At 40.2% G+C, this 15,469-nt stretch overlaps 2 protein-coding genes across 3 annotated transcripts in view; one reads left to right on the top strand and one right to left on the bottom strand.

Annotated features, from left to right (window-relative positions):
- Nucleotides 1–9,351: 9,351 nt before the first annotated feature.
- LOC114091975 (large ribosomal subunit protein P1-like) lies at nt 9,352–13,611 on the bottom strand. The gene is made up of 2 exons (XM_027934531.1): nt 13,489–13,611; nt 9,352–9,534 (listed from the first exon to the last, which is right to left on the bottom strand). Exons 1-2 carry the CDS (start codon nt 13,609–13,611, stop codon nt 9,352–9,354), a joined length of 306 nt encoding a protein of 101 aa, XP_027790332.1.
- A 278-nt stretch (nt 13,612–13,889) lies between these two features.
- The window catches only part of Gfpt1 (glutamine--fructose-6-phosphate transaminase 1), a 69,305-nt gene continuing 67,725 nt past the window's right edge, over nt 13,890–15,469 (top strand). For both annotated transcript variants that reach the window (XM_027934570.2, XM_071601665.1), the window contains exon 1: nt 13,890–14,068. In XM_027934570.2, the coding sequence (XP_027790371.1) occupies nt 14,062–14,068 (7 nt within the window). In that variant the 5' untranslated portion in view covers nt 13,890–14,061. The remainder of the gene's footprint in view (nt 14,069–15,469) is intronic.

The raw sequence follows: 15,469 nt of genomic DNA, 5'->3' as shown, positions 1-15,469 counted from the left end.
GTTGTGAATGTTGGGAATTAAAGTTTTTATTTTTGTCTTTTGGTTCATAGGACCAGATGGTAAGGTTGGAGAATTTATTTCCTGGGCTATTATAGATGAATTCAGGCAGGACACTGGATATTACTTTGTAAGCTACCTTAACAAGACTTTTACTTGAGGCTACAAGAAATTAATATTTTGAGAGAAAAGTTATTAAGAAATCTTAGATATGGCCTAGAATAAGTGACTAAGTGGGTGGAGGGTTTGATTATTAGAAGACAGGAAATCATGAAATGGAGAGGGCAGTATATTAGAAACATTTCCTTACACAAATTAGCAGCCATGAAAAACAAGGAGGAAATGTGAAGAAAGAACATTGTAGGCATAAGGAGCAATGCATTCAGAATCAGAGGTATGTATTTGGGAACTGGAAAATGCTAAGAATGGCTTAAATGTAAAGTAGATGTGCTTAGCTAGAAATGGTGCAGAAGTAGCAGTGGGCAATGTGGAGAGTGCTGCACAAAGTCCTGGTTGCCAGCCCAACATACATCCCCAGTACTTGCTAAGAGAGGCCCTTTTAGTTACCAGTTCATGGTAACATGCCCAGGGAAGGTAGGTCCTGCCTTAATCCCAGGACATAGGTTACAGTTAGTCTAACACAATCATTTAACACTATTTCTCATTGTCAGTCATTACTCTAGGGGTAAACGTATGACCCAGCCTTGGCCAGTGAGCTATAAGAAAATCTGTTGTAGAATTCTAGAAAGATTTCCTAATTTCCTTCCCTGATTAAGTTAATCTCTAGAAAGAAAACTTCTTTCTTTGATTCCCAAAGCGGTGACAATCAACTTGTAATCATAACAAAATAAACAAAAATATCAGTCCACTGAGAATGTCACAGACAGAAAAAGGTGGGGGGGATCCTTAAGGCTATTGTTGATCTTTGATCCAGGCAAGCAACCAACCACTTTCAAAGTTTTATCATGAGAGATAATATGTATTTCTTGTAACCACTGTAATGGGGTATTCTGTAACTTGGAACTGATTACATTTTAACAGAGGACTCATTCAGTTAGCAATTAATTTATCAGGTATAGTTTAATTAGGTAATAGTTTTTATTTTTGAACATTTAAATTATACTTGGTCTCCCATATGATCCCAAAGAAAGAATAATAATTATTAGTTGTATTTAACTAAAACAAAGATAGAAATTAAAACCTCCCAATATATGTAGTATTTTTACATAAAATATTCTTGAAAATACTATAAATCTAGGACTTTCCAATAGATAAAACTAAGATGATTAGTCAAGAGTAATTGAGGGCCAGGCATTATGGCACATGCCTGTAATCCCAGCAGCTCAGGAGGCTGCGTTGGAGGATGGCAAGTTCAAAGCCAGTCTCAGCAACTTAGTTGAGACCCTGTCTCTAAATGTTAAAAAAGCGGGGGGGGGGGGGGGGGGCTAGGAATATGACTCAGTGGTTAAGCACCCCTGGGTTCGATCCCCCATGGCGGGGGGAAGTAATTGAAGATTTTTCACTGATCAAAATTAGGCTGAAGCCCATACAAAATGATATGACCATATGGGAGCAAAATTCATATGAATAGCAAACTTTTATGAGCATTTACTAGGTGATAGGTGCTGATTAAGCACCTAACATTAATGAAGTTACTCAATCCTATTACATAGGTAACTTCCTATTTTGTTCCTATTTTTATAACAGAGGTACAGGGAGGAAAGGCACGTTTTCCATTGCCGTGTGTGTGTGTGTGTGTGTGTGTGTGTGTGTGTTTTGGTGGAGGTTGCTTTTGGTTTTATTTGTGGTGCTGGGAATTCCACCTAGGGGCTTGCACATGCTATGCAAGTGTTCTTCTGAGCTACATTTCTAGCCTCCACCCCCTGCTTTTTTTTTTTTTTTTTTGTACCAGGGATTGAACCCAGAGGTGCTTTACCCCTGAGCTACATTCCCAGATCTTTTTATTTTTTTATTTTAAGGCAGAGTCTCACTAAATTGCTAAGGCTGATCTCAAACTTGCAATCTTCCTGTCTCAGCCTCTCGGGGATTGCAGATGTGTGCTACCACACCTAGATTCATTGCCCTATATCTTAAGTAGAAAAGTCAAGAATACGAACCCTGACATTCCAGCTGCAAAACCTATGCACACTGCTCTATACTACTCTTCCTTAAGGGTATTGGACTCACATACCCCTCCTGAGTATTCTTACCTCAGGGAAGGCAGATACGCTTTCCACGCCTTCAGAGGTGCTTTCTAGTGGACAAGAATTAAATTAAATTAAATCTCTTATTTAATCGAGAACCACAGTAGGCATAGCAGTGGTATGTGCGGGGAGGTCCATTTTTTATGCAGGAATATGAAGTTGGCTACTCTGTAGTCCAAAGGCAATCTGCTTCCCTCTTGGGAAACTCAACTTGATACACAGTTTCTCTACATCCAAGTTGCCTAATATTATGTTCAACTGATGTAGGAGACATCTTTTGTACATTCTTGGTGTTCCTTTTTCATTCTTTTAGCAACACTTTGCTCTTAGCTTTGAAAACAGAGCAGTCTACTCACAATATTCTGCCTTCTTTGCTGGGGAAGTGGCAAACACTGTAACTATCCTGAAGCAACTTTTATATCTTCTGAAAGAAATGTTATAAAATAGCACTTTTTCTCTTCTTAAATTTCTAGTGCTCTTTCAGCAGCTTCCTGAATGGTCCACCCCTTAAGCTGGCTCTAACTACATCCTACAGGACAGAAATAGTAGGTTAAAGATAGGACCAGTTAATCTCATGGTTTTCAATTTGTTAACTTTCTTGGCAGAAGAATGGGTTTCTTCCTACCAGAGCTAGAGAACTCTGCTCCAGCTTCTGCCTGCTGGGAAAATTTGGAGCTACCCTGAATGGGAATGTCAGGGAGAGAGTCCTACTTCTGGTTGGATCAGTAGCCTTTGTCCTCAGAGGATGAAAGGGGCAATCAAGCCATGTTCACCTGATGTAGTGGACATCTTGTTATATTCTTGGTGTTCCTTCTGCATTTTTTTTTAGCAACACTTTCCCCTTTGCTTTGAAAAACTGAACTGTCTAATCTCAGTATTCTCCTTCTTTGCCCCACTGGATTGATTGGAATCCTCACCTGAATATATAAAACAAGGATAGAGACACAGCTTCTCTCTTTCTCCCCTTGGACTGTGTAATCTATACAGATATGATTCTGAAGTAGCTTCAGTGCCATTTCCCTGTCCAAGAGGCCACAGAGACGTGGATTTCGACAACATTGAATCCTTACAAGACTTTTTGTGTTCCTAGGAATACATATGCCCAAAGCTGTTTCTCTCCCTGTCCTTTCCAATTACATTAGCTGATAAATACCTTCATGTAGCTTGAGTGGGTTTCTATTATTTGTCATTGAAAGCTCTGCATATTAGAAATTTAAAACAAATAGATACATTCAACTTGGTGGAAGTCAATAAGATTAGCATTGGAGGTGTTTGTGTGTGTGTGTGAGTGTGTGTAAAATATAGAGATCATGTATACACATGAGGAATTGTCTCACAGTTGGAAAGGCTAACAAATCCAAAGTCTATAGGGTGGGCTGTCATCTGAAGGCCATCAGCTGGCAAATCTTTCTTGGGGCAGTTAGTTTTTTGCTGTTGTTGTTTGATTGGTTTTTGTTTTTGTTTGGTATCAGGGATTGATCTCAGGGGCACTCAACCACTTAGCCACATCCCCAGCCCTTTTTTTTGGATTTTATTTAGACAGGGTCTCACTGAGTTGCTTAGGACCTCACTAAATTGCTGAAGCTGGCTTTGAACTCACCATCCTCCTGCCTCAGCTTCCTGAGCTGCTGGGATTATAGGCATGTGCCACCAGGCCCGACAGTGTTTTGTTCTTTTAGGACTTTCTACTGACTAGATAGAGTTCACTTACACTATGAAGGGCCATCTGCCATCTGATTTAAGTTCCTCTCTTCCAAAAATACCCTCATGGAAACAGCCAAAATAAATGTATATCTGATCACTGTAGCCCACCCAGGCTGGCACACACATTTAACCATCTCAAGTCCACCCCTTATCAACTCAATACCCATATGCATCTCCTTAAGCCTTACTCTCCAGATAGAGATGATACAAAGGTCACACTTCCACCTAACATGGTATAATTGTCCTGTACAACTCTTTGAGTGATGTTTACTCTTCCTTCATCTCCTGTAACCTAAATACTAATATGTAAAATTAACAAAACTTCAGTCTAAAATAAAGGTAATATGTCTTACTTATATCACATATAAGAGACAGGGGAAAACATCTGATTATGTATATTAATATATACACATATATATGAACACAAACATTACAAAATAAGGAAGAAATATTAGGAAAATTAGTTTCACTTCTGTAACTGGCCAGATGGTTGCAGCTGGTTTTTTTTTTTTTTTTTTTTTTTTTTTTTTTTTACAATCACCTTCTTCACTACACATTCTGCATTGCCTTTACCTTTGCCTTCAGCCAGCATCTAATCTGCTTAAGATCCTTTACCTGGTGAGACAATCCAAACCTTCAAAAGGGTGTGGACTATTAGCAGTCCTGCCTGGAAGACGTTGTTATTTTCCTTAATCATGGAGAATGGTAACATAAAGAGAAACCCTAAGGTCCTCTCATCAGACATATTCTTCCTTATCTCTTTTGTGGAGTGGTAGTCCAATCTCCCCCCCTGGTAGTCAGGAACTGTCACCACAGTCAGTATCATAACTCTCTTGTTGATTTTTTTTTTCCTATTGAATCCTTCATTCTTTGCCCCCACCCCACTCCTCTTTTGGTAGTGCTGGGGGATTGAACTCAGGGCCTTGCATGACATGCTAGGCCTACCATTGAGTCACATCCCAACCCTGACCTTTTTATCTTCCAAGCAAAGCACACAACCAAGTATACCTCTCAAAGTTATTCTCACTGGGGGGTTTCTCTTCACCACTATCCTTCAGGGATATCCCAGAAAGGGTCTGTTTTGCTGCAGCCCACTTTGGAGTGATGCCTGCATATCATGCAGAAGAATCTATGAGGCAGATCCAAGTCTTCTCTTTGTCTCCACTGGTCACAGTATGCTCCCCTCATGGGAGGTTCATGCTGAGAAAGAGAAGAGCAAGTGTAGCATGAGTGAGGCATGGGAATTTTTGGTTCACTTCTTTATGTAACTTACTGTGCCTTAAAGGCGTGCTTGGTGTGTGCCACTTTCATTTGATGATGAAGTGCTGCTGTGCACACCAAAATTTATGGGTTGGTGGGTCAGGTGACACCTGGATCATGATAGGAAATTCAAACTGCATGGTACCTTGGTGACCCATCATTGAGCCTTGACGTAGGTAAAAAGCTATTTCCCAAAAGGAGAATTTTTGCCACAAAGGATGGCAGGGCTTTACTCTAAAATCCCAATGGTCTGCACTATCATTAATCTATAAAGGCCTGCCAAAGGTTCCAAACAGCTTCCCTCTCTTGTCACTGATACTTTAACCACCATTGGATCTTCTGGATCATGTGGCCCAATTGGCGGAGCAGCTTGCCTAGCAGCATGGATTTATCATAGAGACATCATTTTTTTTTTTTTTCCTTCTGAGGCTGTTTTTTTTTTTTTTTTTTTTTTTGTTGTTGTTGTTGTTGTTGTAGTTTTAACTCAAAATCTTAAAAGCAGCTTTCTAGGTCATTTGGTAAATGTCCTGGAGTAGCCCACCCAAATGGGATATATATTTCCTCCAAAATCCAAAAAGGCCCTGTAGGCATTGTGTCTCTTTTAGATGCAGTTTAAAAAAAAACACACAAAAAACTGACAAGAACAATTAGAATAGGAAAATGTATTTGGGGGTCATGGTTTCTGAGGTCTCAGTCTATAGACAGTTGACCCCATTACCTGGGACCTAGGTGAGCAGAACATCATGGTGGAAAGGTGTGAAGGAAGAAAGCAGCTCAGAACATGGCAATCAGGAAACAGACAGAGGGGCCCCCACTCACCACGGATAAATATAAGCACTAAAGGCATGCCCCCATTGTGACTCATCTCTTCTAGCCATACCTTACCTATCTACATTTACCACCTAGTCAATCCATATCAACGAACTAATGTACGATTTTGGTTATACCTCTTATAATCTAATCATTTCACATTTGAAAATTCTTGCATTGTCTCACACATGAAATTTTGGGAGATGCCTATATCTAAACCTTAACATTCTCATACCTTAGAAGGGCTATCTTTTTAAATTAATTAATTAATTAATTAATTTTATAGTAGAATGCATTTTGACATATAGTATACAAAGGGAGCACAACTTCTCATTCCTCTGGTTGTACATAATTCAGAGTCACTCCGCTAGTATAATCATACATGATATAGGGTAATAACGTCTGTTTCTTTCTAGTGTCCTTCCTATCCCCACAACCCCACCCCTCCCCTGTCCCCTCTACACAAACCAAAGTTCCTTCATTGTTCCCTATCCCTCAGCTCCACTATAGATCAGCATCCACTTGTCAGAGAAAACATTTGGCTTTTAGTTTTTTGGGATTATTTCACTTAGCATGATATTCTCTAGTTCCATCCATTTACCTGCAAATGCTATAATTTTATTCTTCTTTAATGCTGAGTAATATTCCACTGTGTAGATGTACCACATTTTCTTTATCCATTCATCTGTTGAAGGACATCTAATTTGGTTTCATAGTTTAGCTATTGTGAATTGAGCTACTATAAACATTGATATGGCTACATCACTGAGCCATATCAATGTAGTATGCTGATTTTAAGTCCTTTGGGTATGAACTGAGGAGTGGGATAGCCGTGTCAAATGGTGGTTCCATTCCAAGTTTTCTAAGGAATCTCTATACTGTTTCCATAGTGGTTGCACCAATTTGCAGTCCCACCAACAATGTATGTGTGTACCTTTTCACCTACGTCCTCACCAACACTTATTATTGCTTGTATTCTTGATTATTGCCATTCTGACTGGAGTGAGATGAAATCTTAGAGTAGTTTTGATTTGCATTTCTCTAATTACTAGAGATAATGAACATTTTTGCCATATGTTTGTTGATCAAGAAGGGCTATCTTGACATGCTTCATACCACCGGGCCCCTAGAAATGCCACTGAAGTAGAAGACCTCTGATTTTTTTTTTCATGTTTATTTCCTATCCTCTAACATTCAAGTGTCCTACCAATAAGCATGGGGGACCTTGTTTTCTAGGTCCCATTGCATATGGTTATTAAAGTAATGGAACAATGTGATATCTTGTAGGAGAAAGACAATCAAAATCCTTACAAACTACGTTGTGACATAAGGCTGGAAATTTTATATAATCCTGAGGGAGGACATTTTATCCCCCTTGGGTAAGGGTAGACTACTATAAATTCACCTAGCTGGAGTCAGGTACTACATGATGACATTTTGGTCAATGACAGACTACATATATGATGTGTCCTGTAAGGTTATAATGAAGCCGAAAAATTCCTATCACCTAGAGACATCATAATATATGGCACAACTCATTGCTCATGTGTATAAGGGTGATGCTGTTGTAAACAAACTTATGGCATTATCAGTTGTATAAAAGCATATAGCACATATAATTATGTACAGTATATAAAACATTTTTTGGCAGTGCTGGTGATTGAATTCTAAATCTTGTACATACTAAGAAAATACTCTGCCACTGAGCTATACAGCCCAAATTTTTTTAGTGGGCGTTTGAACCTGGTGTCTTGCATATGTTAAGCATGCACTCTACCACTGAGCCACACCCCCAGCCAAGTATATAATATTTGATAATGATAATAAGTGACTATGTTATTGGTTTACATATTTGCTATACTATGCTTTTTATAATTATTTTATTATTTTATTTTTAAATTTGTGCAGGTTTTTTTAATATTTATTTTTTAGTTATAGGTGGACACAATATCTTTTTTTAATTTTTATGTGGTGCTGAGGATTGAACCTAGTGCCTCATGCATGCTAGGCGAGTGCTCTTCCTCTGAGCCACAACCCCAGCCCTAATTATTTTATAATGTACTCTTTTTAGTTGTAAGAAAAAAGCTTGCATGAATTGAACATGTTGAATTAGTGATCTATACCATCTAAGTTTACATAACTATACTCTGTGATATTTGCATGATGACAGTTTCACCTAATAATACATTTCTCAGAACATATCTCTATCATTAAGTGACCCACATGATAGTATTTATATGCACATATATATGCATATATACATACATATCTTATACACATATATGCATATATATGTATATACACATATGTTTATGTATACACGTATATATGGAGAGATGTATATACATGTATATATGGAAAGAGGGAGAGAGAGAGAGAGAGAGAGAGATATTTTGATTTTGATTGATTTATTTAAGGAACTGGTTTATGCAGCTATAAAAGAAGGCTGGAAAGTCCAAAATCTACAGTGTGGGCCATTAGGGTGGACACCCAGGGAAGAGCCACTGTTGCATGCTTTAGCTCAAACCCAGAGGTTATTTGCTGACAATGTTTTTGTTTTTCTTGAGAGAGGTCAGTCTGATCTTATTCAGTCCTTCAACTGATTGTATAAAGCCCATCCACAATATGGAGGGCAATCTGCTTTACTCAAAACCCACTAATTTAAAGCCATGCTCATCCAAAAACATTCTTCTAGAAATGTCCAGAGTGATATTTCACTAAATATCTGGGCACAGTGGTCCAGCCATGTTAACTCATAAAATTAGCAATTACAATGAATAAAGTTTGTTTCATCAACAATTTCTAATTCCTTCTTCCATATCTTGTCCCCCATCACCATATTCAGTTCCACATATCCTTATATTGCCCCTTTCTTGCCCAAGGTAGTCTGTTCAATTCTACTCCTGATTTTAGAATTATATTTATCTTATCCCTATTACAACCCCCACTTCCCAGGAAACTTTTCACAACTGTTATCCAAATAAAAGGTAACCCTATAAATAGTCTCTATTATTTATTAAACTATTTACTGTGTTAATAGTTTATGTTGAATCATTAACTATTGATTCAATATAATCAATAGTTGATTAATACAGAACTCCCATGAGTGTTCTGTATTAATCAACTAATACATTAAGTCGTGGGAGTGTTCTGTATTAAATGCACATGGACAGGTAGAGTTAAGACAATGTAATGGGTAGGGAATGGAGACAATTTTTGACAAGGGAATTTTCTGGCTGCCTTATAATGTCATTTTGTGGGTGGCTATCCAGTCCTTGTATAGTCAAACCCCAGCCATTTAATACCTGGTTCTCCTTTTTGTTTTTCCTCCTCTGCTCCACGTTTTACTTTTTATTGAACATGTTACAAAAGAGGTTTAGTTAAAAAGATCAAATCCCACGTCATTGTCAGACTCCTCAGATTCTTGTTTCTTTGCTTCCACTTCCTTCTCCTCAGCTGGGGCAGCAGTGATGGTGGTGGAGACAGGCCCTCCTGCTGGAACAGGTCTGCCAGCCCCCACATTGCTGATGAGGGTCCTGATGTCGACATTGGCCTGGGCCTTTGCAAACAAGCCAGGCCCAAAAGGTCCAAAATTTACACCAGATATTTTATTTATTTATTTTTTTTAGTTGTTGTTGGACACATACCTTTTTTATTTTTTTTTTATGTGGTGCTGAGAATCGAACTCAGGGCCTCACTCATGCTAGGCAAACACTCTACTGCTAAGCCACAATCGCAGCCCCACCAGATGTTTTAATTACGACATTGTTTTTAATATTCTTCTCCATGAAGGATGAGATTGGGCTAGATGCAGACAAGTTCAGGAATGAAGGCCATGGTGAGGGTATGCTCAGTGCTACTTCAGTGAGGAGAGGGCCTCACCCAGTAAATCCTTAGCTTTCTCAGAAGGATAAATCACTGCGGTGGCAGCTGAGGAAAGTCTGTTCCTTTTTAATGCTTTTTTCCAAAAAGGATAAATGTAAAGATAAATAATTTTTTTAAATTTAATACCTTTATTCCATTCATTTATTTTTATGTGGTGCTGAGGATCGAACCCAGGGCCCCTGCGCATGCTAGGCGAGCACCCTACAATCCCAGCCCTAGAAGTTGGAGATGGTATTCTTTTTTTTTTTTTCAGGAACTTGCAGGAGTTTAGTAGAGTTGGACAACAAGATGCTGAAATAGCGTGGTAGGAGATGACACTAATAAAACTGTCAGGAGTGAGATCCTGAATAACTATGTAGGTATCCACAGGAGTCTGGAATGCCTCTTGAAGGGGAAAGGTACCCATTGGATGGGAAGCAGGGTTAAATAAGGTCCGATTTGTATTTTTGAAAGGTTCCTCTTGTGTGAAGGTTCTCAGGATGAATTGTAGCCATGGTGGAATAACAGTGGTTCACTCATGTGGGTGCCTCTTATTCTTGTCTTTTTTTTCCTTCTCATAGGCCTCAGGGGCTCAACTTATTTCTTTTTCCTTTGGTACATGCCACCATTTTTTCTGTCCATTGGATATATTTCTACAAAATTCCCTAAGATTGGGACATATGTGTCCTAGCTCCTCATATTTTTATTATATACAAGCCTTTTTGTCTTAATAGCTATTGGTATTTATTGGAATATGAAGACAGAGGGTTACAAAAATCACAAACATGGGGATGTTTAAAAACCTTAAGCTATTTCAACTATAGTTTTTTGATTCTTTAGAAATGGCAACCGGAAGCCCAGCCATCCTTCAACCCATCAAGCTTCATGGTAAGGAGGACACTGATAGCCATTGAATCTGATGGGACTAAATATGTGAATAGGGAAATGTACCTCCATAAAGAAATGATGAATGATATGTCATTACTCTCCTTTTATTTATTTATTTTTTTATTTTTTATTTTTTTTAGCCTTTTTTTTTAATTTTTTATTGTTGGCTGTTCAAAACATTACATAGTTCTTGATATATCATATTTCACAATTTGATTCAAGTGGGTTATGAGCTCCCATTTTTACCCCATATACAGATTGCAGAATCACATCAGTTACACATCCATTGATTTACATATTGCCATACTAGTGTCTGTTGTATTCTGCTGCCTTTCCTATCCTCTACTATCACCCCTCCCCTCCCCTCCCCTCCCCTCTTCTCTCTCTGCCCCCTCTACTGACATTCGTTTGTCCCCCTTGTATTATTTTTCCCCTTCCCCTCACTTCCTCTTGTATGTACTTTTGTATAACTCTGAGGGTCTCCTTCCGTTTCCATGCATTTTCCCTTCTCTCTCCCTTTCCCTCCCACCTCTCATCCCTGTTCATTACTCTCCTTTTAAAGTTAAGTTAGTTCAGAACTTTTTGATTAGGAGAGAAAATCCTTTCCATTTTCTCGATGTTCAAATTAGACCCAGATGTCCCCTTTCCTTCATGTATCATTTATTTTTCTCTTCTGTCTTTATTCTCAAAATACCTAAAGCAGAGCTCCATATAGCTGAGGGTTAGACAAAGTTCTTCTGTATCAGTGTCTTGACTGGCCCATAGTTACAAAGGTTTCTTTGTTATGGTGTTAGTGATGTTGTTTAAGGCTGGGTTGGGTAAATATTAGCTTTTAAAGTTTCTTCCTTTCAACTGGTACATAAGCAGTTTCCAAAACAGCTGTAGAATAGAGATGGATAGGACAGACTGGTAAGTCATTGTGAGAGAGTATCAGGCAAGAAGAAAGCAAGGGGTTCAATAGATTTTAATAGTTGGGAGCCTGAGAACTTTAGTGGCAAGCTGGTGTCAATAGCTTTTCTGCCAGTGAACAAAGATATTGCTTAAGCATTGGAACCACACCTTGAGTCTTCGGCAATCTCATCCAAATCTTGCCAGAAACTCTTAGATGAGGGTTCTTAGGCTAAGATGTATATCTACAGAGACTTTGTTTCTTGAATTAAGAAATGTATTGCCACTGGGAGTTGTGGTGCATGCCTGCAATCCCAGAAACTCAGGAGGCTGAGGTAGGAGGATCCCAAGTTCCAGAACAACCTCAGAAACTTAGCAAGGGCTTAAACAACCTAGTGAGACCCTGTCTCAAAATAAAAAAATAAATAAATAAAAAGCTGGGATGTAGCTCAGAGGCAGATCACCCCTGGGTTCAATCCCCAATACAGGAAGGGGAGGTCTTCAGATTAAAAACAAAAACAGAGATTTATCTTTTCCTTTGTTTCCTCAGTACCGGGGATTAAGTCCAGGGGTGCTCTGCTTCTGAGCTACATATCCAGTCCTTTATTGTGTAATGTTTTACTTTGAGACAGGGTCTCGCTAAGTTGCTCTGGCTGATGTGGAACTTGTGACCCTCCTGTGCATTTGCCACGTTGCATGACTCATTTAGGGACTGTCTTTAAGGACTTGAAATAACAAAGGGCTTTTAGGTGAGAAACACTTTGCTAGTTAAATGTGACATTTTCAAGTCTATCTCCTTTTTACAATTTTTATTGGTGCATTATAATTATACATAATTATGGGATTCATTTTTGACATATTTGTACATGCACACATGTCCTTTGCTCACTTGATTCTATAACTAGCTGTGAAAGATCAATTCTGCTAAGATGATATTTTTCTTTTCACTACTTCAAAAAATTTTTCCATCCATTACTTCTTGGTAGAGTCTATACTAGTTGTTGGCTATATACTCATTCTAACTTCAAGAAACTTATGTAGCTTAGTGAGGAGATATTAAAAGAATCATAAAATATAGAAACATGTTGCTTTAAAGGTGGCAGCTCAAAGAATCAGAGTTTAAGTCATGTCTCTATGTTTGGGGAGGGGAAAAAAAAGGTTTCCTTGAAGAGGCAACGTTTACACAGTTATGGGGTGTGTGTGGGGGACTCCAGTAGAGTAACCAAAATGTGCAAAAGAACTGAGAATTGTTGGTCCAGTTGGAGAACTACATGTTCAGCCTCTTGGAGTGTAAAGGGCTGCCTCAACCGCGGTCAGAACACCAGGGTTTCTGTGTGCCATATAAGTTGATGTGATTCTAGTCTAGAGCTATTAATAGAAATCTGATAACTATCTACATTTGAGTAAAGATACCATTTAAATCTTCCTGAAGCAAACGCGCAGGTAATGATTTTTCAGAAACATTCCTCTCTAATCAAGTCTCTCTTGGCAGGAATGGTGGTATATTAATTTATAGGACTAAAAGTTCATGAGTCAAATGTGCTGACGGCCAGTTTTCAGTCCTCTCAGGTGGGCCAGCAGAGTAGGGCCAGGTCTCTTAAGTCCAGGCGCAGAGTGTTGGATAGTTGAGCCTGCCATTCCTCCTCTCTCCGAAATAAACTGAGGATTAGGGAGGCGATGGATGGGTACGGAGGGCTTTTAGAGGTCAAGCACATTACTCAGATCTTAAGTTGGGAACTGAAAGGCCTGTCACCAGAAAGACTGCCCGAACCTGAATGGCGATTTGCAGTCAAGAATTCTGATACCTCTCTCTCCTCTCCTCACCTCTTCTAATCATTTGCAGTTTTTCCTCAGCTATTTGTCCTTTACCCACCCTGACTTGTCTGTCTCCCACGATCTCCTTTCCAAGTCTTTTGCTTTCTTTCTCCTCTTTCCTGCCTCGTGGGGTGCCAGTACTCGGAGCTTGGGCAGTTATTTGCTTTGCTAGCAGTTCCATCCTCCTCCTTCTATCATTTCTCGCCGGCGCCCAGTCCTCCCCTACCGCCGGGTTGGTCGGGTAGTTAGCCCGGAGGCGGCTCCAGGAACCTGAGGCGGATGCAGCCACGAGTCTGCCACGTCTTCGCTGCCAGCTGTCCAGCGCCTGCGTGGGGTCTGGGGGCGGGGCTGCGCGAGGGGCGGTATCTGCGCGTGAGCGGTGCGTGAGCGGCCCAATGGGGAGTGCCCGCGGCGGCGCGCTGCGCGCCGAGGGGCGGGGCTCGGCGGCGGTTGCTGGCGGAGCCTGGGAGGGCGAGGAGGCTATAGTTACCTCCGCCGTCGCATCCTCGAGGGAGTCGTGTCGCCGCCATCCCCGCCCCCGAGCTTGTCCACCGCTTCTGAAGCTCTGGTGTGCTCCCGGGAATCTCGCTAGCTGTCTGCCCTTGGCCTTGCGGACCGCGCCTCCAGCAGCATGTGTGGTAAGGGGCCGCGGGCGGGGGGCGTGTTGCGGGGCGGTGCTGGGGTGTGGTGGGGGCGCCGCGGAGGCCAGAGACGCCGGGTGGGAGTGGGAGTGCCGAGGGTACGAAGTCTGGGTGATAAGGCTAGGGGATGCCTGCGGTGGCAGCTGCGGCTGTCGCGGGGGCGGGAGTCCGAGTGGTGGTCCGGAGGAGGACACCTGAGAGGCAGGCGGGCGGGCCCCAGAGGCGATCCCAGGAGCCGGAGGGGGCGCCTTTGCGCATAGAAGGAACCAAGAGGAGCGAGAAATACCTATAGGGAAAAAGGAGGAGAGTGCTGAAGGAAAGGCGGGGTGTGAAGGGGGTGTCTGTAAAAGGGTTCACCAGGTGAGGCAACCTGTAGAACATCGAGTGGCATGTGTTGAACTTATCTTGCATTCTTTAAAAACAAAAACAAACCTTAATTTTATTCTCTTTCTTTCAAGCAGGCCCAATAGAAAACAGATACTAAATCTAGCTAGAGCTACAACAATGACATTATATATGGTCTTACTTCCTGCCACTCCCTGTCTCAACATAAGCCATTGCTAATCAATAACTTGATGAAGTAGGCTTAGATCTGATCCCCTGGTGTAAGAGCCCCTGAAATGTCCCTGGTGATAGATCGCACATCATGTTATCACTTGCATGTGCACCCATTTAAAATACTCGCTATGAAAAATTTAACGAGTGTCTTTCCTAGAACAGTTAAAAAGTAAAGTTAGACCCTTTTATTCCATGTTTGGGAGTTGTTTTATTACCCCAAAGTGTTGACATTTCCAGAATGGAATATTTTAAAAAAATATTTTTTAGTTGTTGATGTACCTTTATTATTTATTTATTTATTTATATGTGGTGCTGAGGATCGAACTCAGTGCCTCACACATGCCAGGCAAGTGCTCTGCCACTGAGCCAAAACCTCAGCCCCCAGAATGGAATCTTAAATTATGGATGTACTTAAACCATTGTCAATAAAAAGAATTGTATTTTTACTTTTCATTTTGAAATTTACAACAGACTTTAATCCTAGAAGACAGAACACTTTTTAAAGAGCAGTACAATTGTTATAGAATTGAAGCTACTTGGGAAACTTACTCTTTGCAGCCTTTGGCATGAAGGGACTGAGCAGGAGGTGGATTGTACTCACTAGTGTATATTTTTCCTATATTTAACTTTATGTTCATTTCAGCTTCTGAAAATGAGGAGCAGGTTTAAATTTAGAGTTGATTTTAAAAAAACACATAAAAACAAATGCCTATAAATAGCTTACTGAAATTAATAGAGTTGAGCTGATTTCAGAATCAGTTATACTTTTGGTATGTCTATGTGGTTTTTGTAAAACACATAATTAGTTTGGAGTTGTGAAATAGTGAATTTGCAAAGTGG

The sequence above is a fragment of the Marmota flaviventris genome, chromosome 14 (genome assembly GCF_047511675.1).
Source record: "Marmota flaviventris isolate mMarFla1 chromosome 14, mMarFla1.hap1, whole genome shotgun sequence".
NCBI classification, from domain to species: Eukaryota; Metazoa; Chordata; class Mammalia; order Rodentia; family Sciuridae; genus Marmota; species Marmota flaviventris.
This window is presented reverse-complemented; position numbering and strand designations above follow the sequence as displayed.